The following is a 27058-nucleotide window of genomic DNA, read 5'->3' on the forward strand; positions in this document are numbered from 1 at the left end:
GTAATCCCCACAGTTTTCTTACGAGGTTCTAGGCTTGACTTTAACCAGATACTATTTTCAGAGTTCATTTTGCCTTTTTTTTTTCCTGTAAGGTCACAGCATTGAAAAGCAACATTTGGCAAATAATTATCTAGATAATTGGGCAAAGAATACAGCATTTGCTTCTTGTATTTATTATGCATATCATTTTAAATAATACTGTTTAAGAGGTTCTAAGTATATTTTCAAGACTAAGAGTTTGGACTCTGGAGCCAGACTGCCTAGGCGTGCATCCAGCTACACCACTCATTAGACATTTAACCTTGAACAGATGTTTAACATCTTGGTGCCTCAGTTTGTCATCTATAAAATGGAATAATAATAGTACCTACTTCACAGTATTGTATAAAGGGGAAGCATAAACAAGTTACTTAATGTAAACAGAATGATATGAAGAAGGGCTTAATAGGAAGTAGAGGTTGACATGTAGAGGTGCTATGGCATATTTCTGAGTATAAGAGGTTTTAACTTTTTTTCTGTTACATGTGCTACACACAAGGTCATTCAGAAATAATAACCTATAGGAAAACATACTAGGTTTTTCTATAGGTATTAATACTAGCAATATTATATATTATTAAAATATTTCCATCATAATTGAAAGAGCTATATATAGGCTGCAAGTAAAAAACATAACAAAAACAGTTACACCAATTGTGGGCATTTTTTGAAAGTTTACTAAATGCCACATGGTGTGCTAAGTCCATTCTGGTTTTAACAGCTTGTTCCTCATCTGGCTAGTTATGTAATGTTGGAGAAGTTTCTTAATCTCTCTCTCAATTCTGGTTTTATCATCTGTGCAGTGGGTATTGATATCTCTTCTTTCTGCCTCAAAGGGATATTATTTGAATAAAGATAATGTAGTGAAATGATTAATTAATTGGTAATAAGATAATCAACTTATGAGATAATACATTGATAACCTATATAGCATGTAGCTATAGTGGTAATTAACAACTGATCTTGATTTTTCTTGATATTATAGTTATGTTAGGAGTTGATAACTTCTCTTTCTCTCTACATATATATGTATTTACTTATATTTGTAATTTACATTCACCTATATATTCATAAGCATAAATATATCTCAGTGAGTATATGTGTTCATTGATAGGTTAATGCTCTTCTGCAGTGCCTGCATATCTATCGTTATAAATTGTCTTTCTGCTGCACATGGAAGTTTTCTTTTTTATAACATTGGTATCCTTGCTGTGTGTTTGTGATTGATACTCAAATATCTCTGGAGTCCAAATCAGGGACCCATACCTAAGTGCTCTTATTTGAGTGTTCTGTCAACAGTTGGCAAGGTTATTCTTGACTGGAACTCTGAGCCCACTTTACAATTCTTTGTTTGCTCCCATCTGCTGAGCTCATTGGGAGCTTTCCCACCTCCATGGCAGCACTCATAGCTGTCCTTGTGTCCCTGGTACCTAACGAAGTGCTAGGTGCCGGCATATAGCAGGTGGTAAGTAAGCAGTACTTGTTTTAGGATTGAATAAGTGAACTAAGAAAGAATAGAAAAAGAGGTAAACTGATATCTAGCTATCATATTTCCAAGAATATGATATTTTTAGGACATAGTATTAGCCCATATTTCTAGGAATCAGAACACCAAGGTTCTAAGAAAACAAAAAACTGACTTATGAGGATATGGCCTCTAGGAAGAGAAAGTGGTAACAAATATACATTAAAATTTTGCATGTTTTATCTGTTTGTCTCTGGTTGGGGGTTATACAATATAAATGTTCCAAATATTCTGAAGTTTTCCTTTTAACTAAATTTAGTACATTATAATTCATTAAACAGAGGTGGACTAGCAGAAAGACTGAATGGACTGCAGAATCGAGAGAGATCTGCTATTTCTTTGTGGAGACATCAATGTATTTCTTACCAAAAGACACTTTCAGGTAAGGCTGTGTGGTTACCTGAGACAATGTGTAAATAAATATTTTAGTTAAAAGAATTCTTACATTAAAATACATGAAGTTGATTATTAATATTTTCATGACTTTTTAAAAATTTTGTTTTTCCAACATTCTAATTTTGACATACAAAAACTATATATAATTAATATATATAACTTGATGAGTTTAAAAATAAGTATACTCTTACGAAACCATCACCACAATCTGTGCTATAAATCTATACCCTTGACCTCCAAAAGTTTTGTTCTATTCTTATCATTAAGAGCACTCTACCCTCTTAGCAAAATTTATTTTATTTTATTTCATTATTTAGAGACATGGTCTCACTGTTGCCCAGGTTGGAGTGTAGTGACATAATCATAGTGTACTGTAGCCTCAAACTCTTGGGCTCAAGCAAATCCTCTCACTTCAGCCTCCCGACTGGCTAAGACCACAGGCTTGTGCCACCATGCCCAGCTCCTCTTAGCAAAATTTTAAGAATACAATACAGTATGTTAACTATAGACACGATACTGTACTGCAGATCTCTAGAACTGATTTATATAATCAAAACTTTGTACCCTTTGATGAGTACTTCCCTATTGGCAGCCACCATTGCAGTCTCTGCTTCTGTAGCCAGAGCACTTAGTCAAGAAAGAGAGATAAAAGATATCTAAGTTGGAGAGCAAGAGGTAAAGTTATCTCTGTTTGCAGATGACATGATCTTATATCTAGAAAACCCTATAAGACCCCCAGCCCCTGCCAAAAAAAAAAAAAAAAAAAGTTACAACCAATAAATGAATTCAGCATAGTAGCAGGATTAAAAATCAACATACAAAAATCAATTGCATTTCCAATGAAATTTCTGTATGTTAATAATGAGTTTTCTTTTCTATTAGAAATTGAAAAAACAGTCTCATTTACAATAACATCAAAAAGAATGAAATTCGGGACTAGGCGTGGTGGCTCACGCCTGTAATCCCAGCACTTTGGGAGGCCGAGGCAGGTGGATCATGAGGTCAAGAGATAGAGACCATCCTGGCCAACATGGTAAAACCCCATCTCTACTAAAAATATAAAAATTAGCTGGGCGTGATGCTGCACGCCTGTAGTCCCAGCTACTTGGGAGGCTGAGGCAAGAGAATCGCTTGAACCCAGGAGGCAGAGTCTTCAGTGAGCCAAGATCGTGCCACTGTACGCCAGCCTGGCGACAGAGTGAGACTCCATCTCAAAAAAAAATAATAATAAAATACTTAGGAATAAACTTAATCATGGATGTCAAGGACTTGTACTCTGAAAACTGACTCTTTTTTTCAGGTGTCTTACAGGTTTCAGAAATTATTCCAAGAGATGAGTTTATTTTTGCAAGGTCTAATGACTGAAAACTCTTGTTTTTCAACAAATTGCTTGATATTGAAAAGATTCCACATGTCTAGAAAAGCCTCCTCTCCTCCTAAACAGTGCTGATTTGGTGGTTTTTTCCTGTGTGTTCCCTCCATCTGGAGTTGGGGGATGGGTAGGTGTGGGCACAGTCATGAATTCCAAACCAACTATTATTAGTCTTTCCTGGGGGATCATTGGGATATACGTTTTAATAGGCTCCCAGGTGAGTTTTGCACATGCTAGAATATAAGAAACATTATTCTTAGAGTTGATCCCCCCATTCCCAATAATATATTCTAAATAGATCACTCAACTGTTATGTTCTCAACTATTATATTACACATTTCTTTAGAAGACTTTTCAATTCTTATCTCATTTATTCCTTTTAAAATCCTTTCTGAGGCCAGGTGTGGTGGTTCATGCCTGTAATCTCCATGCTTTGGGAGGCCAAGTCAGGAGGATCACTTGAGGCCAAGAGTTCAAGACCAGCCTGGGCAATGTAGTGAAACCTGTTCTCTGCAAAAATGTAAAAATTAGCTGTACGTGGTGGCACACATTACAAACGTCCTAACTACTCGGGAGGCTGAGATGGGAGAATCGCTTGAGCCTAGGAGTTCTAGGTTACAGTAAGCTATGATCGCACCTCTGCACACCAGCCTGTGTGACACAGCAAGACCCTGTCTCTTAAAAAATACAAAAAAATCCTTTCCCAGCTGTCACTTAGCAATTGCCTTCTCTCACATTCTTGTATTAAAGTACTGTAATATGAAGTACATATATATGTATCAGGATGACCTAATACGTATGACCCAAGAATACTTTTTCTTTTCTTATTTTATTTTATTTATTTTTTTTTTTGAGACAGAGTCTCGCTCTATCACCCAGGCTGGAGTGTAGTGGCGCGATCCTGGCTCACTGCAACCTCCGCATCCTGAGTTCAAGTGATTCTTCTCCTCAGCCCCACGAGTAGCTGGGATTACAGGTGCCTGCCATCACGCCTGGCTAATTTTTGTATTTTTAGTTGAGACGGTGTTTAGCCATGTTGGCCAAGCTGATCTCGAACTCCTGACCTCAGGTGACCCACCCACCTCAGCCTCCCAAAGTGCTGGGATTACAGGTGTGAGCCATTGCGCCCAGTCACTTTTTCTTCTATACATATCTGTGGGTCAGTCCATTGTTACACTTATGACTTTGTTTCTTGGGGTTTTTTTTATGTTAATGATTACGACATTTAATAATAATCTTTACAACTCATTTGACCACCCTGAAGGCCAGGCAAACATAAAGGTTTCCTGGTCTTATTATTTAGGGAAGTCTTAATAGCACATTGGCTTAAGCACAAAAAATAATTTAATGGTACTTGTAACTGAATGCCACAGGGACCATGCTTCAGGCATATTGGTTTTGAAAAGGCTGGCAGTCGTTCTCTATGTGGTAACTCTCTGCTTCAAGTCCAATAAAAAAAATGCTTTCTTTCCAATATTTTACCAGAAATGCCCAAAATGACTTTCATTGATCTGGTAGAGACAGGAGTCCCTGCTTGAAATCATCCTAATCACTCTGCCCAACATGGGCTACAGTCAGTAACACACTACCAGCCATATCCTTAACTCCTGATTATTTTATTTCTGGAGTTATTTAATAAAAACCAGCAGGAACTATTTGTAATTCTACAGTATGTTATCTCATTTTAGTTTTTCAGTGATTCTTCATGTTCTTCTATTTTTATCAGTATTTGCATGTGTATATTTAACCTCTCAAATGTGAATGACCTTGAACTGGAGTGACCACTGTCTCTTATAATCTACCTCCCTCCATCTGTAAATAGTTTCTGTGTGTCACTCATTGCTTTCAATTTAGTTTGGGGTTCTATGCATTATAAACTTCTTTTGTTCTACTTGAACCAGAAAAATATTTCCTTGACACTTAAATTCTCAAATGGCTCCTCCTTCTTTTGCTTCCCTTCTTTTGAAATAATGATATGAGAGAATGGCAAGCTTGAATTTCTTTCAACTGTATATAAATATTTGCATTACTGGGTTTCAGGAAGGCCACTTTCAGTTCTTAGTTTTAACATTAGTTTTGTGTTGGGTTATGGTGGATGGTGAGCTATCAGATGGAAAAGAGGAGCGTGGCACACAGGACTCTGGCTACTAGAGGCCTAAAAGGCCAGACCTGAAGACATCATTTGCTGCTGCATTGGCATTCATGCAGCACTTTTGTTTCCTTTTTCCACATGAGGAGATGGAATGCTAATTCTGTGAGGACTTTCAGAGACCTTCCAGTCTGAGCCCCTCTTTGGTGGATTGCCTAGGGTAGGGAGGTGACTTGCTCTGATTATCTAGCCAAAGAAGAGACAGGGCCAAAAGTAGGCCTCCTGGTTCCCAGGGCCATGCTCTTTCAAACCCTGCCACTCTTCTGCCATATGAAAATAATCATTTTACTCCTCTCCCAGTTTCCTCTTGATATTACTAGTGGGGAATAACCAAATAGTCCAAATTGGACTTTGTGTGTTTAGTTAAGGTAGCTGTCTTGAATTTTGCTGATGTTATTATAGTCTTGACAAATTGTAAATATCTTCCAAGTAGGAGCAAAACATGGGCAAACTTTGAATTGGATCATAAATTCTTAAATAGTTTGGATTCTATCTGTCCTCTTTCCCCCTTCAACATGATCCTTACTGTTGTATCAAATTTGGAGATTTGATGTTGGTGGGTACAATGCTGAAGGCTTACTACGTATTAAATCATTTAGTATGCAAAGTAATCTTCTAAAGGAATTTGCTTTCCTTATTTTCCAGATGAAAAAACTGTAGGTTGAGTATATGCTATAGATGACTAAGCCCAGATTTGAACTGTCAAGTCCAGGTTCTTATTTGCTAATCTCTACAGACCTTCATTAGTTAATCTGTTTGGGCTGGAGAAAGTTAGGTTTAAGAAGACAAGGGATTAAGGAATTAGCAAAATTAGAAATATTAATACAAATGTTTTTCTTTGGAAAAAATCTTTCAAAATGTAAGTCTGTATCACATTCTTGGGACAGCACTAATTGGCGAAGCATAGGACATAGGTTTGAAGGTTGCAGAGACTGTGTAAATTGTGGAACTGTATAGGATGTCCTAAAGTCTTATGATTTTGATGGGAAGTGACAGATTGTATTCTTAATTATTGATATTAATATATATAGAAATCACTAGACATTGTCATCCTGGTTACTCACTATAGTGAATTGATCAAATTGTCAAGTACGTAGTTGACAGAGTGTCTTCTGCTTGTCTGGATAGAAAAGTACCAAGTTAAACATGTGTGACTGGTGGTCCAGAATGAAGGGAGAAAAAGGTGATTTTTTTGTTTGTCTCATAACCAAAACAGCTTATTTGGAATGTTCCTTACAATATCACTTCTTAAATTTTGTTCTAGATATTAAGTATAGCGTGTCAAACTAAGATTCTCCTTATTTATCTCCAGAGATGAGAAATTATGGTTTACAGAATTGATCTGTAGATTATAATGATTTAGCTTGAGATCTTTCTTTCCATGTGTCTTCCATTTGGGGAGCATTATTTAATTACCCATGGTTGAGAGGTATGTTTTTGTCTGTATATTTATCCAAGTTATTGTGTATGTCAGTATCCCACTCCCTTATATTGCTGGGTAGTATTCCATGGTACGAATGTGCCACAGTTTGTTGAACTGTTCGTTGACTGAAGGGCCTTTGGTTCGTTTCCATATTTGAATCATTACAAATAAAACGTGCTGTGAACATTTGTATACCAGTTTTTGAGTGAACATATGTTTTTATTTTTCTGGGATAAATGATCAAATGATTTAAAATGTTTGAATGTCTCTAACACATTATTCTGCCCTTTTTTTTTTTTGAGACAAAGTCTCTGTCACCGAGGCTGGAGTGCAGTGGCGCGATCTTGGCTCACTGCAAGCTCCGCCTCCCGGGTTCACGCCATTCTCCTACCTCAGCCTCCCGAGTAGCTGGGACTACAGGCGCCCGCCACCACACCCAGCTAATTTTTTTGTATTTTTAGTAGAGAAGGGGTTTCACCATGTTAGCCAGGATGGTCTCAATCTCCTGACCTCGTGATCCACCTGCCTCAGCCTCCCAGAGTGCTGGGATTACAGGCGTGAACCACCGTGCCCAGCCTCTTCTGCCCTTTTAAAACACTTTGTATTTAAAAATAATTGTAGATTCACAGGCAGTTAGAAATAATACTGAGGGATCCCTTGTACCATGCCCCCAGTAATGACATCTTTTATAACTGTGGAATGACAGGACAGCCAGGATGGTGATCTCCGATACAGTCCATTGACCCTGTTCAGATTTCACCAATTTTACATGTATTTACTTGTGTGTCTATTTTTTTGTTTTATGTAATCTTATCACCTGTTACTGTGGTCTGAATTTTTGTATCCTCCCAAAATTCGTATGTTGAAACCTAATCACCAATTTGATGGTATTAGGAGGTAAGTAAGGCTTTTGGAAAGTGATTAGGTCATGAGGTGGAGCCCTCATGAAGGGAATTAGAAGAGACCCTAGAGAGCTAGCTTGTCCTTCCACCATGTGAGGATACAGCAAGAAGAATCCATCTGTGAGAATGGAAGTCCTCACTAGACACAGAATCTGCAAGAGTGTTGATCTTGGACTTCCCAGTCTGCAGAACTGTGAGAAACAAATTTCTGTTTCTTCGAAGCCACACAGCTCTGGTTTTTTGTTATAGCAGCCAAGATGGGCTAAGATACTTGTGTAGATTCATATGACTGTCACATAGTCCAGACACAGAAGGGTCCATCACCACAAGGATTATCGAGCCACCCTTTATAGCCACAGTCACCTCTTTCCCATTCTCCTCCCTGATGCTTTGCAGCCACTAATCTGTTTAACATTTCCATAGTTTGTCATCTAAGAAATGCTCATGCCTGTAATCCCAGCACATAGTTTGTCATCTAAGAAATGCTCACGCCTGTAATGCCCACAAAGGCGGGCAGCTCACAAGGTCAGGAGTTCGAGACCAGCCTGGCCAACATAGTGAAACCCTGCCTCTACTAAAAATACAAAAATTAGCCAGGTGTGTTGGCAGGCACCTGTAATCCCAGCTACGCAGGAGGCTGAGGCAGAGAATTACTTGAACCCAGGAGGCAGAGGTTGCAGTGAGCTGAGATCATACCACTGCACTCCAGCCTGGGCGACAGAGGAAGACTCTGTCTCAAAAAAATAAAATAAATTACAGAAATGGAATAATATAGTTTATAACCTTTTGGGATTGGCTTTTTTCACTCAGTATAATTCCCTGGAGATTTATCCAAGTTGTTGTGTATGTCAGTAACCTATTCCATATTGCTGAGTAGTATTCCATGGTATGAATGTGCCACAGTTTGTTGAACTATTTGTTGACTAAAGGGCCTTTGGGTTGTTTCCACATTTGAGTCATTACAAATAAAAGGTGCTGTGAACATTTGTGTACCAGTTTTTGAGTGAACGTGTTTTTATTTTTTTGGGATAAATGATCAAGAGTATAATTGTCAGGTGTTATGGTAAGGGCATGTTGTTTTGTTACGTTAAAAAATGCATATGAATACCAAATATTTCAGTGAATTCTAACACATCTTTCTAGGCTTAAGAAATTTTATTTTTAACATCTTTGGTATGTGGATGTCAATTTTTCCTTTCTTCCCTCCTGGATAGCTGACTTTGCTGGGCTGTTTTATAACTCCTACTTGTAACTTTTAATAACAATCGATGTTTTCTTCCTTGTTGGTCCCTTCTAGTACATTTCAGTATAAAAGACATACATCTCAAGATTCTTTGTGATACACTGAGAAGGTATTGAGCTTGGCTTTAAAAGAGCAGCCAAAGGCCGGGCATGGTGGCTTATGCTTGTAATCCCAGCATTTTGGGAAGCCAAGGTGGGTGGATCACAAGGTCAGGAGTTCAAGACCAGTCTGGCCAACATGGTGAAACCCCGTTTCTACTAGAAATACAAAAATTAGCTGGGTGTGTTGTGGGCGCCTGTAATCCCATCTACTCAGGAGGCTGTGCAGGAGATTGAACCGGGAGGTGGAGGTTGCAGTGAGCCGAGATTGTACCACTGCACTCCAGACTGGCCAACACAGCGAGACTCTGTCTCAGAAAAAAAAAAAAAGAGCAGCGAGAGCCAGGCACAGTGGCTCATGTCTGTAATCCCAGCACTTTGGGAGGCTGAGGCAGGCTGATCACTTGAGACCAGGAGTTTGAGACCAGTCTGGCCAAATGGCGAAAAAGTACTAAAACTACAAAAAAAAAAAACTAGCTAGGTGTGGTGGTGCACGCCTACAATCCCAGCTACTCTGGAAACTGAGGCATGAGAATCACTTGAACCTGGGAGGCAGAAGTTGCTGTGAGCCAAGATCGCGCCTCTGCACTCCTACCTGGGCAACAGAGCAAGACCCTGTCTGGAAAAAAAAAAAAAAAAAGAGCAACAAAAAGCATAGGTGTTGCACACAAAGGCCTTGCAGAGAACGGTTTGATGACATAGCATGGGATAGGCAGGGGAGCCGAGATCATACAGAGCTGGGTTTCACTTCAAAGGCCTTGGCTGGATTTCACTTCCAAGGTGATGCCTTGGAAACCTGCACTTTAGAATGTAGCTGTGGCATAGAGAATGGACAGCTATAGAGGCAAGGGGAAAATATGTTCTGTTTATCTTCAGGAATCATTGTATTTTCCTTTTTTTAAAAGAGGAAACAGTTTCCCAACATTGCTTTGCTCATTATCTGCATGATGGTGAGCAGTGATTACTAAATGATACTCAAAGCATTGTGCATGTACATTAACCACAATTACCCTTCCAGTTAGGTCCTGCTCTCCTTACTTTAGAGATGAGGACAATGCAGACACAGGAGAATATGGATGGGTACAGCCCTGTGTGCCTGCCAGTGGGTAGCAGAGCCGGATTTACACTGGGCAGCCTAACTTGGTGGCCCATGTTCATAGCCTAGTTGTTTTGGGGGCAGGTCTGGGTGGTACTGAGTTCAGGAGATGTGAGTGCAGCAGTGGTTGCACCCTGGCTCCCTTGTTCGATCTCTGTTTAGTAACAGTATGACAAATATTTTCACAATATGTTTGATATCATAGTTTTTAAAACTAAAAGTAGTTACAAATGTTCTTTTATCTTTTTGAGTAGGGTCTCCCTCTGTTGCCCAGGCAGTACAGTGGCACCATCCCAATTCCCCACTGCAGCCTTAAGCTCCTGGGCTCAAGGGCTCCTCCCACCTCAACCTCCAGAGTGGCTGGGACTACAGGCACATGCCACCACACCCAGCTGTTTTTAAAAAAAAATTTTTTTGGCCGGGCACAGTGGCTCACGCCTGTAATCCCAGCACTTTGGGAGGCCGAGGCAGGCGGATCACGAGGTCAGGAGATCGAGACCATTCTGGCTAACATGGTGAAACCCCGTCTCTACTAAAAAAAATACAGAGAATTAGCCAGGTGTGGTGGCAGACGCTTGTAGTCCCAGCTACTCGGGAGGCTGAGGTAGGAGAATGGCATGAACCCAGGAGGCGGAGCTTGCAGTGAGCCGAGATCGCACCACTGCACCTCCAGCCTGGGTGGCAGGGTGAGACTCCGTCTCAAAAAATAAAAAAAATAAAAAATAAATTGTTTTTCTCTATAGAAATGGAGTCTTGCTATGTTTTCCAGGCTGGTCTCGAACTCTTGGCCTCAAGGTAACCTCCCTTCTCAGTCTCCCAGTGCATTGGAAATTACTGGCATTAGCCACTGCACCTGGACCCTTATATGTTCTTAAATGCAAAAAAACTTGCTGTGTTTTACAGGAAGAGAGTAAGGAAAAAAGAACAAGTGGTAACAAAGAAATTGATGGACTTCAGATAAATTATTTTTCATGATGAGATTTTTGGGGGGAAAGGGAAAGGTCTTGCTCTGTTGTCCTGACTGGTGTGCAGTGGCGCAGCATTGGCTCACTGTAACCTCCGCCTCCTGGGTTCAGACAGTTCTCGTGCCTCAGCCTCCTGAGTAGCTGGGATTACAGGCGCCCGCCACCATACCTGGCTAATTTTTGTATTTTTAGTAGAGCCTGCCTCAGCCTCCCAAAGTGCTAGAATTACAGGCATTAACCACCTTGCCCAGCCTTTAGCTGCCTATTCTTAAGCAAGATACTTTGTTTTTGAAATTTAAGATCATGTCCACTAGCTAATTTAAAAACAATGATTTTTTTATTATTATTATTATTATTATTATTATTATTATACTTTAAGTTCTAGGGTACATGTGCATAACGTGCAGGTTTGTTACATATGTATACTTGTGCCATGTTGCTGTGCCGCACCCATCAACTCGTCAGCACCCATCAACTCGTCATTTACATCAGGTATAACTCCCAATGCAATTCCTCCCCCCTCCCCCCTCCCCATGATAGGCCCCGGTGTGTGATGTTCCCCTTCCCAAGTCCAAGTGATCTCATTGTTCAGTTCCCACCTATGAGTGAGAACATGCGGTGTTTGGTTTTCTGTTCTTGTGATAATTTGCTAAGAATGATGGTTTCCAGCTGCGTCCATGTCCCTACAAAGGACACAAACTCATCCTTTTTTATGGCTGCATAGTATTCCATGGTGTATATGTGCCACATTTTCTTAATCCAGTCTGTCACTGATGGACATTTGGGTTGATTCCAAGTCTTTGCTATTGTGAATAGTGCCGCAATGAACATACGTGTGCATGTGTCTTTATAGCAGCATGATTTATAATCCTTTGGGTATATCCCCAGTAATGGGATGGCTAGGTCATATGGTACTTCTAGTTCTAGATCCTAGAGGAATCGCCATACTGTTTTCCATAATGGTTGAACTAGTTTACAATCCCACCAACAGTGTAAAAGTGTTCCTATTTCTCCACATCCTCTCCAGCACCTGTTGTTTCCTGACTTTTTAATGATCGCCATTCTAACTGGTGTGAGATGGTATCTCATTGTGGTTTTGATTTGCATTTCTCTGATGGCCAGTGATGATGAGCATTTTTTCATGTGTCTGTTGGCTGTATGAATGTCCTCTTTTGAGAAATGTCTGTTCATATCCTTTGCCCACTTTTTGATGGGGCTGTTTGTTTTTTTCTTGTAAATTTGTTTGAGTTCTTTGTAGGTTCTGGATATTAGCCCTTTGTCAGATGAGTAGATTGCAAAAGGAACGTACCTCAAAATAATAAGAGCTATTTATGACAAATCCATAGCCAATATCATATGAATGGGCAAAAACTGGAAAAAATCCCTTTGAAAACTGGCACAAGACAGGAATGCCCTCTCTCACCACTCCTATTCAACATAGTGTTGGAAGTTCTGGCTAGGGCAATCAGGCAAGAGAAAGAAATCAAGGGTATTCAGTTAGGAAAAGAAGAAGTCAAATTGTCCCTCTTTGCAGATGACATGATTGTATATTTAGAAAATCCCATCGTCTCAGCCCAAAATCTCCTTAAGCTGATAAGCAACTTCAGCAAAGTCTCAGGATACAAAATTAATGTGCAAAAGTCACAAGCATTCTTATACACCAGTAACAGACAAACAGAGAGCCAAATCATGAATGAACTTCCATTCACAATTGCTTCAAAGAGAATCAAATACCTAGGAATCCAACTTACAAGGGATGTAAAGGACCTCTTCAAGGAGAACTACAAACCACTGCTCAGTGAAATAAAAGAGGACACAAACAAATGGAAGAACATACCATACTCATGGATAGGAAGAATCAATATCGTGAAAATGGCCATACTGCCCAAGGTTATTTATAGATTCAATGCCATCCCCATCAAGCTACCAATGAGTTTCTTCACAGAATTGGAAAAAACTGCTTTAAAGTTCATATGGAACCAAAAAAGAGCCCGCATCTCCAAGACAATCCTAAGTCAAAAGAACAAAGCTGGAGGCATCACACTACCTGACTTCAAACTATACTACAAGGCTACAGTAACCAAAACAGCATGGTACTGGTACCAAAACAGAGATATAGACCAATGGAACAGAACAGAGGCCTCAGAAATAATACCACACATCTACAGCCATCTGATCTTTGACAAACCTGAGAGAAACAAGAAATGGGGAAAGGATTCCCTATTTAATAAATGGTGCTGGGAAAATTGGCTAGCCATAAGTAGAAAGCTGAAACTGGATCCTTTCCTTACCCCTTATACGAAAATTAATTCAAGATGGATTAGAGACTTAAATGTTAGACCTAATACCATAAAAACCCTAGAGGAAAACCTAGGTAGTACCATTCAGGACATAGGCATGGGCAAAGACTTCATGTCTAAAACACCAAAAGCAACGGCAGCAAAAGCCAAAATTGACAAATGGGATCTAATTAAACTAAAGAGCTTCTGTACAGCAAAAGAAACTACCATCAGAGTGAACAGGCAACCTACAGAATGGGAGAAAATTTTTGCAAAAACAATGATTCTTATTTAAATTGTATTATAGAGGGTAAGCATCCAAGTAATATTCTCAGTGTTTTTCAGTCATACAGAGGAAAATTTTGTATATGCTCATATTTCTGTGTTTATTGTTGTATGAAGTAAATGCTTTACTGGTCCCTATATCTGGTGGTGGAGATGGGATAGTGGGAAGTGAGGGTCACAGATACCAAGCTGGCAGGTCTCATTCATTTACTCAGCAGTTGCTCAGCAGGGGCCTCCAGTGTGCCAGACTCCTTGCTGAGCTCTAAAGACACACTGAATAAGCAAGATATGGTCACTGCACCCTTAGACCTTCTCTTTAGTGGACTAGATGGATGACAAGCAGAGAGAGAGAAAATCAGGACAGGTTGGTAAAGTGGAGGGTCTGCATGGTTGTGGTGGGAGCTGTGCAGAACAGGCTATGAAAGTGAGCTTCATATTTACAGTGGGTAACTATAACCTCTGTCTAGTTTATGAGCCAGAATATCAGTATGAGGTGCCTAAACAGTTTTGGGATGGTGGAAGTTTTCTTATTTATTTGTTCTTGCTAGAAAAATTATATTTTATGTAACAGATTTTAAATATTCCATATTTTAAATTTTTTTATTGAATAAGATTATTATATTTGAAAGATTTCTTTAGGTTATTATTGAAGTTCAGTAAGAAGCACTTTATTTAGTATACATTATATTCACACAGTAAAAAGTGAGTACAACTTAAACCTTTGGAAAATTGAGGGTGGGACAAAATTTCGGTTTAGGAGTACCTTTGCCATGTGAATATTTGCTTTTATTGAATTACCATTTTGTATTGAAATATAAGAAACTACAGAAAACACAGATATACAGCTTAACAAGTATTATATAGAAAGTGCCCGTATTACTACCAGTACTTAAAGAATAGAAATGGGCTGGGCGTGGTGGCTCACGCCTGTAATCCCAGCATTTTGGGAGGCTGAGGCAGGCAGATCACGAGGTCAGGAGTTCAAGACCAGCCTGGCCAACATAGTGAAACCCCATCTCTACTATGATACAAAAAAAAAAAAAAAATTAACCAGGCATGGTGGTGCACACGCCTGTAATCCCAGCTACTTGGGAGGCTGAGGCAGGAGAATCACTTGAACCCGGGAAGTGGAGTTTGCAGTGAGCTGAGATCATACCATTGTACTACAGCCTGGGCGACAGGGCAAGACCTGGTCTCAAAAAAAAGAATAATAATAGAGTAGAAATAGATGGTTTTCTGTTCAGTATTTTTTAACTCACTACAGCAATATTGTAAATTGATGCATTGTGCCTTTTTATTTTTTCTTGCCAAATGGCTGTAATATTTTGGCTAATCTTTTTTTTTTTACTTTGTTCCTTACTACTTTCGTTCAGTATTTATTAAGCAACAAGTAGATTATCATCACTGACAGAACTGTCTCATTCCATCATTACATTATAATTCATTTTTCCTTGCTTCCTTTTTTAAGATATTAAACTTTCATTCTTTAGAAGGAAACAAAACCATATTTTATACTTGAAGATGTTTTAATAACTGTCTTAGTCTGTTTTGTGTTGCCATAATAGAACACAACAGACTGAATAATTGATAAATTTGTTTCTCACATGGCTAGAGGCTGGGAAGCCTGATACCCAACTCACCGGAAGGGAAAACAAGTGTGAGAGAGGGAGGGAAAGGTGGTAGAACTCATCCTTTAATGAGGAACCAACTTCCATGTAATGGCATTAATCCATGAGGGCAGAGCCTCAGGGTCTTATCACCTCTTAAAGATCACCTTTCAACACTGTTGCTTTGGAGATTAAGCTTCCAACACATGAACTTTGGGGGACACATTCAGACCATGGCAAGGGCATCTGTAACTTTCCATTTATTGAAGTATGTTTTGAAGAATCAGAAGAAAGAAAGAAACAAAGCCTAAGAGATAAAGTATTATCTCTTAGGATTTGTAAAGGAGAAAAACTGTGATGACTTACACATTGAATAATATTGTATTTATACAAGTTCAAGAGAAACTGAAATCATATACTATTTCCATATTCTGATGATTAAGATTAATACTCAGGATAACACTCCTGGACACTTCTAATGCTTTTAGACCTTCTTCACATTATATAATGGTTTGGAAGTGTTCGTAAATATTATAAATACTTTATAAATACTATAAATATAAAATGTCAGAAGCAGTTAACAAGGATTACCATTGGAAAAGGGTTGGGACAGGGTTTTTTTTTTTATATGCCTTTACGAAAGAAGAAATTTGTCAGAATCAAATATTGTTCTTACCATTATAGGGAGATAGATGTGAAGTGATAGAAAACTCCACCCTGAATTTTACTTATGAAGTACTAAAAAATTATACTTCGTCAAGAAGTGAAAAATTCAGTAACAAGACTGGTTTTTGTAGTGCAGTCGTTTTCCAGAATGAAGAGTGTAGTGATCCTTTTTCCTTGGACAAGATTATCTGTCACCAGCCTGACAGGCTTGGTTTGTAATCTCCAATACTTCTGCACCCTCCTTGTTACCTGTGTGAACCTTACATGAGTGTCTCTGTGCACCAGATGCAGGGGAACGGGGAGGCTGGGGTGGCCCTGACCCTCAGGCTACCTCAGGAGCAGTGGATGTGGTGCCCCACAGTGTAGCCCACAGAGTGGGGTTTCCTCGGTCTTGTCGCAAGTGTGTAGCCAGAAATCTGGTCCCCCACCTGTTTCTTACTGCTTCCAGGAACTCCTCTGAGGCTGGGGGCCCCTGAGATGGGGTTGTGGTCCAGGGTCACCACTTGAGTGGCTGGGAAAGGAAGAAGGAAAGTTGGGGTCAGCAATTTTCTTTATGCTTTTTGTTTTGAGACACGGTCTCACTCTGTCACCCCAGGCTGGAATGCAGTGGCACAATCTCAGCTCACTGTAACCTCTGCCTCCCGGGTTCAAGTGATTCTCCCATCTCAGCCTCCTTAGTAGTTGGGATTACAGACATGCGCCACCACGCCCAGCTTATGTTTTTTTGTAGAAATGGTGTTTCACCTTGGGAGGCCGAGACGGGCGGATCACGAGGTCAGGAGATCGAGACCATCCTGGCTAACACGGTGAAATCCCGTCTCTACTAAAAAAATACAAAAAACTAGCCGGGCGAGGTGGTGAGCGCCTGTAGTCCCAGCTACTCGGGAGGCTGAGGCAGGAGAATGGCGTAAACCCGGGAGGCGGAGCTTGCAGTGAGCTGAGATCTGGCCACTGCACTCCAGCCTGGGCGACAGAGCGAGACTCCGTCTCAAAAAAAAAAACAAGAAATGGTGTTTCATCATGTTGACCAGGCTGGTCTCGAACTCCTGACCTCGAGTGACCTATCTGCCTTGGCCTCCCAAAGTACTGGGATTATAGGCACGAACCACCATGCCCGGCCTGGGATCAGCAATTTCTATACAGAAACTGATGTTAGCAGGAGAATGCACAAAGAATCCTGTGTAGATACGTGGATGTCTACAAGATTTCACTAATTTCCTTGATGCAGTATTTTCCAATAATTAAAGCCTAACTTGGGGTAAAAAATGGTAGATTGGTCATTCCTACCAAAGCAACTCAGTTGGTAAAATAAGATCCCTTTATTTAATTAAAAAATAAGTGTTAGAAAATACATATGATTTAATCTAAGTCTCCTAGTATTAAATATTTAAACCCAGAAAAGGTAGGTGTATGATGAGCTGCTTATTTAGCCAATTCTTGGCAATATTTTATGCCTTTAAAATCTTTAGTTTCTCTGGGGATTTTTTTATGTAATACGAAACATGATTAAAAACAATTTGTTTTTTTAGATTTAAGAAATGTGAATAACATGGTTTAAAGAAGGGTTGTTAATTTTGTAGGTCAGCATCTTTTAAAAAGTCATTTAAAATTTGTCCTTAAACTTCTTTGCTACATTGTCTTCTCCCTCCCTGTGTTTCAGTTGAAGGGATACTGCCAGTGCCCACTCAGCATGGGTCAGCTCTGATTTGGCCAGAGAGGTTTTGCTTCCGTTCCTTTTCTTATATCCCCTTTCCTCTGGGGTCAGGGGAGCTGACTCTGGGTTATCTCCAGCTTCCCTCTGACCAATAAAACCACAAAGCCAACTAGTGTTCAAGCTTTATTTTTCCCTCTGTTATATCCTTACCCACGTTTCAGTGCAGCAGTGATATTTAGTATTGTTCTTTGTAGTCATGGGCCAGAAGATTTTGTGTGAATACTGAGGCTGAACTGTTCAAGTCAGGAAACAAACCGTGATACTAGTTTGTCTACTGTTAGAGGTGTGATTCCATGTCAGAAAATATCATAATTTCCAGTGATCGTTTTAAGTGTGTATTAACAGAACAGTAAAGAGTTCTTATTAGAATTTAATAATGCCAAGTTATTTGATAATCTTACTAAAAATAATGGTGAGACCTAAGAAATAGAGGAAGGGGTACTTAATACCATACTCAGTTCCGCAGCTAACGTATCTGCCACTCTTTAGCTGTCTCCATTTGTACCTTTGTTCCTAGAAATACATTATGTCTTGTGAATTTTCATACCTACAGAACTATGAAGTGAGATTCAGTAATACCACAGAATTAAATGATGCATTTGGATTCCCATTGGATTTATTTCATCTGTACTTTCTCCATTTCTTTTTCCATGAAAAGAAAAATGTAGTTCTACAGTTTTAAAATTGGTTTCTCATAGACCTGAAGTTTAAGAGATTCTTTCTTTCTACTGTGTTGTAAGTGATCCAAAAATAAGACTGCAAAGTTAGTCTACTCTAAATATATAATGGGTGAAACATGTTTCCTGTTGAAACTTATGATTTCCGTATGTGGCTTGATAAATAAAAATTCATTCATAGGGTTAAATTGGGACATTGTTTATGATGAAGATTATCTATACATTGAAAACCCTGTTTTTGGCCTTAGAAAAAGTATTGATACTGGCAAGGGAGCATTTTCTTTTGCTTGCTCAACAAGTTGTCATTTTGAGTCTCCAGCCTGGTTTGGAATCATGCTAGCATTTTTCCATGCTGTGAAATTTTGTGTATGCCATCTTAACCTTTCACTAATCTGGTTTTCCAAACTTCTTCAGCTCACTTTTATTTTCAAAAGGGTTCTAGGTTTTCCATTGGGAACCTCTTGCCTTGAGAAGCCTGTTGGAATGCACAAACCCAGACTGGATTTCTCCTTCTCTTTCTTGCAGCTTGCTACAGAGGGTGCGGGTCACAAGGCAGGCATCCATGCTCTGCGCAGCCCCTGGTGAAGATCTTCTGGGAAGGTGATCCTAGAATGCTGGGAAGGTGATCCTAGAATGGATCGCTATTTATCATTCAGTACTTGTTATTTTTCTGACCAGATGGTAAATTTTTTTTTCCATTATAATATAGGGATGGAATAAACAAGTTCTTGGCTGGCAGATGGAATAAACAAGTTCTTGGGTTAGTAAAATTCCTTATGAAGTTGAAAAAAAATGGAAACTTTTGTGTTGTGAGAATGATTTGAAAGAGTAGCCTGTGGCCCGCATTCACTCTTCTTCTGTTGTAATACTGCACAGCCTCATTTCCACCAGTGTGCGGAAATCGTTATCTTTCTGAGTGCTGCCTCCTTGCAGCACATGCATGGCCTGTTACCTGTCTTCCTCAGCTTCAAGGACAGCACTCCTTGGTTTTCTGCCTTCTGTGCTCATTTCCCTGTATTCTTTGCATACTCTTGGCTGTGTGCTACTTCAACATGGGCTCCTCAGGCTTCTGCCTATGCCTCTTTAGTTCTTGTTCCATGTGCCCTTCCTTGGTACTCGGTGACCTTCATGGCTGCTTCCACCCAGCCTCTGTTCTGCTGGATCTCGTGGCCCTGCCCCAGTCCACCTGCACTTGAGTGTCCTGCACACCTCAGACCCAGTATGCCCCTTGCCTTGCCTTGCCTTGCCTGTTAACTCAGCAGTCTTTGGACTTTCTCTAACATGTTTTCTGTTTTTTGTTTTTGTTTTTGTTTTTGAGATGGAGTCTTGCTCTGTCACCCAGGCTAGAGTGCAGTGGCGCAATCTCTGCTCACTACAACCTGTGCTTCCTGGGTTCAAGGAATTCTTCCATCTCAGCCTCCTGAGTAGCCTGAGTTACAGATACTCGCCACCATAGCCAGCTACTTTTTTTGTATTTTTACAAAAAATACCAGCCAGGCTGGTCTCGAACTCCTGACCTCAGGTGATTCGCCTGCCTCAGCCTCCCAAAGTGCAGGGATTACAGGCATGAGCCATCGCACCTGGACTCTCAGACATGTTTTCAATCCATCTGCTCCCCAGGTTCAAATGATGATTCCACTTCAGAGTCATCTCTCAAGCAGATCCCCTCATTTACCCCATTTGCTACCACCTGTGCTCAGGCCTCTATTCTCCTGTGCCAGGATTGCCCTATCAGGCTCCACCTGGTCTCCCTGCCACCAACCTTCCCTTATGTTCACCCTATCAGGATTATCATCCTAAGAGGCAAAACTGATACTATTACCCTCCTATTTTAAGACGTTTTCATTGACTGTCCGGTGTCCATGGGACAAAGCTTCATTTCCTGTAAACTCTTTTACATGACATTCTTTGTTTACACACTCAGCCCAGCTGCCTTGGACTCATTTCTCTCTGCCCCCTTTCGGTGACCCCCCACCTTCGTGTGCACAGCATGCAATATCTCCATGGGTCAAAGCCATGGCTTTCATGGGATAAGCTGGGCACCAGGCCTAAGACGTACACTTTTATCTCTTAATGATTTGTTTGTAACTATACTTCCAGCATCCTGTAGTTAATACAGTTAATTCCCCAAAATATAAACAAATAAGAACTGCACAAAGAGCTACAAAGATATATAGGGCATCCCTAAGCCATGCCCAGTAATTTAAAAATGTTACAACATGGCATCAGCGTGCAGAAATGGCCCTCATCAGGCAGTGTTGGTTCTGGTCCACTTGGCCAGGGCTGAAGGCCTATGTGGGTTACTTCATCTGTGCTGCAGTTTTTTTATTCAGAAAGGGTGACTTTGTTAAACCTTGGGTTATTTCCACTTTTTAAATTTGGTATTGCTGTTTTCCCCTGCCTTGTCTGTTATTCCCATGTGAAATTCTCTCTCAGAGTGCTTTTTACTTTGTGTCTTTTAACTTTTGTGTCTTTTGTGTCTGATGCCCATGAGCCTTCCCAGCACTGGTGCTCTCTGGTCTTCTGCACACCTTTCAGGAGAGGCACTTCACAGTAGTGGTCACTCTATGTTTTTGTTACTACATTATCTATTTTAATCCTTAAGCTAATTTCTCTTCTCCTTTTTCTTCTCTTCCCTACCCATTTGTTGAAATGCCATGGGAAGATGGCAGCAAGACACAAACACCTCCTTGTGTCTAGGAGTTAGGAATTTGCCATGCTCCATTTGGACATGCCTTGTTCTGGCTCATCACAGGTTTTGCCTGTTTCCACCCAACTTAGGATAAATTAAAAGTTGTTCGTTAGAATGTCCTTTATTGATAGTCATTATGGCAGGGGCTGGATTGATGTTGGAGTTTAAGAATCAAGGATAAAGTGACAGTGGGGACACCCTGGACTCAGTAAACATATTTTGAACTCTCTGTGCTACAGAGATTCAGTGTGTTGGCCTCGTGGTAGGGAGGCCGGATGCCCACGTGCTCCTGGCATTCCCCGGGATGGTTTAAAGGTAGGTTTAGGAGGATTATAGTGTCCACCCATAATTAGTAACTTGCTATTTTAACATTGGATTATTGCAGTTTTTCCCAACACATTTGTTTCTCAGTTGATGCCACATTCATAAAAATAGAAATACTTAAATATCTATTTCTGTACTTTGTCATTAGCTATATGACCTTTTAAACGTTTTCAGTGTGATTACTGGACTCCATTTGAATCCTATTTTCTGAGCCAAAATTATCATCTATAGTTGTATGAAATAAGGTGTTTTAAATGAAGAAGTTTTCAAGAAAGAAGAACTTGTATTCTGGGTACTCAGTGGAAGGCATGGCTGGTCATCAGTGTCAGTGTGTGTATTGGGCGGTCCTGTATGTATTGCATTGTCCCATCTCAGCTCAGGCTAGTTGATCACAAAATCCCATAGACTGTGACGTAAAGAGCAGACAGTTCTTTCTCACAGTGCCAGAGGCTGGTAGCCAGGGCGCAGCGTGGTGGGGTCCTAGTGAGAGCCCTCTTACTGGTTTTAGGCAGCCGCCTTCTTGCTGTGTGCTCACAGAGCCTTTCCCGTGTGTGTGCATGGAAAGAAGAAGTCCTCTCCGGTGCTGTCTCTTATGAGGAGACTAAGCCTGTCAGATCAGGCTACCCTTATGACCTCATTTAACCTCAGTTACTTCCTTGGAGCTCCCATCTCCAAATACAACCAGACTGAAGGTTAGGGATTCAACATAGGAATTTTGAGGGTACACCAACATTCAATCCATAACACACCCCTGTTGTCTGGCTTATCTTCACTTAGGGATCTGTTGCTTTTCTAGAGCCTTTATATGCTTTATTCTTACTTGGAATTTCTTTTAAAATTGGACATTTCATTGCCCACTCACCTTCTACAGAAAAGAACAGGCTATTCCTACAGAATGAGTCACAGCGACATGCCCAGTGGGAGGTGGGGTCACTGTGACACTGTGACCCTGGAGGCAGAGGTACTCAACTAGGCTTTGACTGCTCTCATCACTGGGGATTGTGAAAACATTCTGATCGCCTGGTCAGTCTTGTCTACTTTTTTGTTTTTGGGTTTTTTTTAAGAGTTGGGTTTCAGATTTCTGTTTCATGCTTAGAATAATTGTGGCTTTTGGAGAAGAATATTTTAAACTGGGTGAAAAGGCAAAAAATGTGGAATCAAGAAGTGAAAGCACAATTGTTTACAGTTTAGTAAGCAGTTGTGGTAAAGAAATGTGTCTATTCATCATTTCCAGATGACTTAAAATTTTATGGGGGAGCATACATTTTAAACAAAAATGAATTGTGCTGTTTATAGGATAAATGTGTGAATTTCTCCAGAATTCGTATTTTTAGGTATTATAATCAGGATCTCCTGCTTACAGCTTTATGAATTTTATCCTGAAGTTATCTGTGAAATGAACCTAATGGTATCTTATAAGATTTACTCAGAAATTACAATTTTGGTTTACCAATCATTAATAACACAATCAATAATTTAACAGGTATTCACTTACTGAATACTTATGGGAGCATATCAGTGCTGTGTGTTTGAGAATCATTGGTAAAATTAGGTGTAGTTGTAACTTCTCAAAAGAAAAAACAATATAAACAAGTAAATACAATTGAAGTTTTTAGTGCATGTTAATGAAAAAATGGTATAATACGGTGAATAGATAAAATGTCATTTGGATTTGATTTCGGAATGTATTATTTGTATTTCTCTTTGGAGCATCATTTGAGTCATAGTTTAATTTGCATTCTCTGGGTACATGCAAAGTGCAGTTGAGGTGAAGGGGAGCCGGGTCAGGAGCATCATGGTTAGCAGTGAAATCAAGACTGGAAACAGAGTCCCCCACATGCTTTACATCAGTGTGTATTAGGATTCAGTCATTTCTTACATATGTATTGGTACTGATCCAGGTGCAACACAGAGTTCATGGTTTAATAGATGGAATTGTTTACTTTTTAAAATCAGAGGTATAAACAAGATGTACAGTGATAACATAAAGAGAAATGATAAACTGCAGAGTGGAAAGGAGAATCATGCCCAGGGAGAAGCTCACCAGGGAGACAGTGATAGAACTGTCTTAATGCACAATTGCTTATTTTTCACCTTGTCGTAGAAATAATTTTAAATTGCTTGAACGAAGCTATGGAATTTGAGGCTAGAGCAGTAAGAAGTAACAGGTAACAAAGGACTTTCCATACAATGGCAAGTAGTTTGGATTTAATCCAGTGGATAGCCATGGAAAGGTTCAAGTACAGGGCAGCTATCATTACATCTACATTTAAGAATGCCATTCAGGTGGGCCTTATGAAGAGCAGGTTGGAAGAATCAGGTATTAGATTGGGGAGGTAAGTTAGTGTCAGACTATTGTAATAAATAAGAGGCATCTCAATTTTAATATATTAAAAACTTATGTCTTGGTACCAGTATTCTCATAATACCTGCACCTCCCAGAAAAGAAACACATTTGCCTAGAAATCTTTACTGTCTCAGTAAATGTTAATTCTGTTCTTAATCTTACTCAGGCCAAAAACACTGGGGTCATTCTTGTACTCTGTCTCATATTCACTCCTAGTCCATTAACAAGTCCTTATTGACTCTACCTTCAAAGAATATCTAGAATCTGACCATTTCTTACCTCTTCTGTCACTCCCTAAATCCCAGACACCATCATCCGTCCTGAATTGCTGCAGACCCTCCTAACTAGCTTCCCCACTTAATCTCTTGTCCTCTTCAGTCTGGTCTCAACACAGCTCATCATGTGACTTCCCTGCTGGCTTCCCATCACACCCAGAGGAAACACCCTGGTTCACACATCTGAAGATAGAAGACCTGTTTCTTCCCTGCTTCATCATTTTGAACTGACTTGATCTTCTTTTTCCCTGCCCAGGCTCCGGCCGACCACATTTAGTCCCAGGCAGAACATGAATGGGCTGTTCTCTAAAAAGCTGTGGTGAACTTTTGGGGAAAGCTAAGACTACGAATGGGTATGCTGGGGCCACCAGAATTATAGTCCTTTTTCTTTTGGCATTTGGAAGGCCTAAATGATCATAAGAATTATTACAGTCAGATCATTTGACCTAAGTCTGAGATACTCTTATTTAAATGCAATCCTAAGACCCTGGTCAGATATTGAATTTTGTTTATATAATTGTGCTAATGTAAATTTGTTATTTGTTAACTCTTGGAGTCAGACATGGCTGGAGCACAGAGATTTGGCATAGGTTATAGGATATACTATGAACATTAACCTTGACAATGAAAGTGGAATTATGTGGAATTAAAATTGTGTAGCATGTTGGGGAGGAAAAACATAGAGCAAGGTATACGCCCTTCTTCATTTTACAATGCTAGGAGCCTCAAAATGCTGTGAGAAGTCAGTAAAATAGGGCATAGAGTTTGTTAAAGATATTAAACTTCACAAGTAACTAACAGAAACACGCCAAATAAAACCATTTTAGTAATGGATACATGTATTATTTTGGGGGGAAAGCTATAAAATATTTCAAAAATAGTAAAATGTACACTGATTATATAGCATGGTAGTTTGGAGTGACTGCAGCAAGATAAATAATTATCACAGCTGGTGGTAACCAGTGTCAGAGTGTTAAAGATAGAGGTCCTGTCCATATGGGAAGCAGATTGACTTTAAAACCCCCTGATGTCCATCCTTGACCCCTGGTACTTGCTCATGATTCTCTGTGTGTGTATGTGTGTGCATCTGCACACTCACATGCATGCTGAGTGAACGTGAGAGGGAAAAGGAACAGTGGACACTTGTTGATGAATTGACCAGAAGAAGACAAAAGTACCAATTTCAGGGAATACTAGAACATATGTTTTAGAGCAAGATAACTGGGTAGGCTAGCCTTTCAGGATATCTCTGAAGATAAAGAGAGACAGAGCAGTAATGTAGGAGGAAAATTCCAAATTACCATGTGGTCAGTGTTTGGAAAATAGACAACTTAACATTAGTGGCAGCAATTATGTTACGAAAAGTGTTTCTGTTAGAAAGACTTACAGATGTTCCTGCCCTCTATTGGAGAATAATTTCAGTATCTCTCCCCTCATACTAACTTGTTTCACTTTGTCCTTTCTTGTATAGTTATTTGTTACACTCATATATTAATTCAATATAACCTACTTAGGAAGACTTGAGTTGACATGAGTATAATTGGACCCTGACTACCTGTATATTTCAACAACAACAAAAAAGGCATTTATCAGTAGTCAGACATATTTTATTATTCTATCATTTGCTCAATTTATTGTTTTGTGTTTCTTTTTTTTCATTTTTATTTTTTTCTTTTTTGAGAGACAGGATCTCACTCTGTGAGTCAGGTACTTGACTAGGGAGGCCAGTTAGTACAGTGGTGTCATCATAGCTTACTATAACCTCAAATTCCTGGACTCAAGAGATCCTCCTGCCTCAGCCTCTCAGGTAGCTGAAACTACAGTATACTCCACTGTGCCTGGCTAATTTTTATATTTTTATTTTTGTAAAGCTGGGGGGTCTCACTGTGCTGCTCAGGCTTGTCTCGAACTCCTGGCCTCAAGCTGTCCTCCCGCCTTGGCCTCCCAAAGTGCCGGAGTTACAGGTGTGAGCCACTATGCTGAGTCATTTGCTCAGATTTGTGTGTGTGTGGGTGGCCTCTTGGTTGTTTAAAACGAAAGACTTTTCAAAGAGCAGTTAGCTGATTAAATAACGAATTCATGCAGTTGTTCAGCAAATGTTATTCTTTAAGTTAAATACTGTCCATTTTTAACTAAGAATTCTGTTTCATCTGCTAGGCATATGCATGGATAGAAATTACTAGATATCTTGGTGTATCTTCATTGAATCTTTCTGTTCCTGTTTCTTAATTGTTTAACATCTTTGCTATTGTATATTAGTATTTGTGGTCACCATTTGATCTTTATGGTACTTTCTCTTTGATGATGAGCACTTGGCAAGTTATCCTCTTTTTCAGTGCAAGTTCTGTTGAAACCCTCACTGTGTCCAGCCACAGCAATAGGCCTCAGAGTCCATTTCTCAACCTGAAGCATTGTCTGTCTTTACATTTTAAACAAGCCCTATGTCATAGCATAATGAAGTAGGGGGGAAAAACCCCATCACTCACAATTTCCTATGCTTAACTGGCATTTATCTGAGAGACATTTTGGTCCTTGACTTGTAAGGATACTTGATTACCGATATTAGACCTGCCAGTCATCCTCTCTGTTCTTAAGAAAGTCACTTGAGCAACTAGCTTTATTTTTCAGTTTTCTTATGTGGCAAAAAGTGAGATTAATATGTTCCTTACCTATTTCATAGGGTTGTTGTGGATCAAATAAGAGAATGGCCTTGAAAATGCCTTGAAGAACTGATGGCAGTGACAGTGGCTGCCATCCTTGCAAGGCCAGGCACTTCGTGGTACATTTGCTGTGTTTGCACCTGTGATTGTAGTGCTCTTGGGTTAGCCACTACTGTGTCCATTTAAAACTAAGGACACTCTTATGAGACAGATAAAGTATTTGGGGATTTTCAAGGGAAGGAATAGTTGCTTCTGGCTGAGATTCAGAAAACACTTCCTGGACAAGGCGATATTTTGGCTGTCTTGTAGCAGTTATGGAAAATG

At 39.8% G+C, this 27058-nt stretch overlaps 1 protein-coding gene across 10 annotated transcripts in view; it reads left to right on the forward strand.

Annotated features, from left to right (window-relative positions):
* The window catches only part of SPIDR (scaffold protein involved in DNA repair), a 481415-nt gene that overhangs the window by 164703 nt on the left and 289654 nt on the right, over positions 1–27058 (forward strand). For 9 of the 10 annotated variants that reach the window (XM_031669954.1, XM_031669957.1, XM_031669958.1 and 6 more), the window contains one exon: positions 1846–1946. The exons of the other annotated variant lie outside the window; for it this stretch is intronic. In XM_031669954.1, the coding sequence (XP_031525814.1) occupies positions 1846–1946 (101 nt within the window). The remainder of the gene's footprint in view (positions 1–1845; positions 1947–27058) is intronic. 10 annotated transcript variants of the gene reach the window in all.

This window comes from Papio anubis, chromosome 8, assembly GCF_008728515.1.
Source record: "Papio anubis isolate 15944 chromosome 8, Panubis1.0, whole genome shotgun sequence".
Lineage (NCBI taxonomy): Eukaryota > Metazoa > Chordata > Mammalia > Primates > Cercopithecidae > Papio > Papio anubis.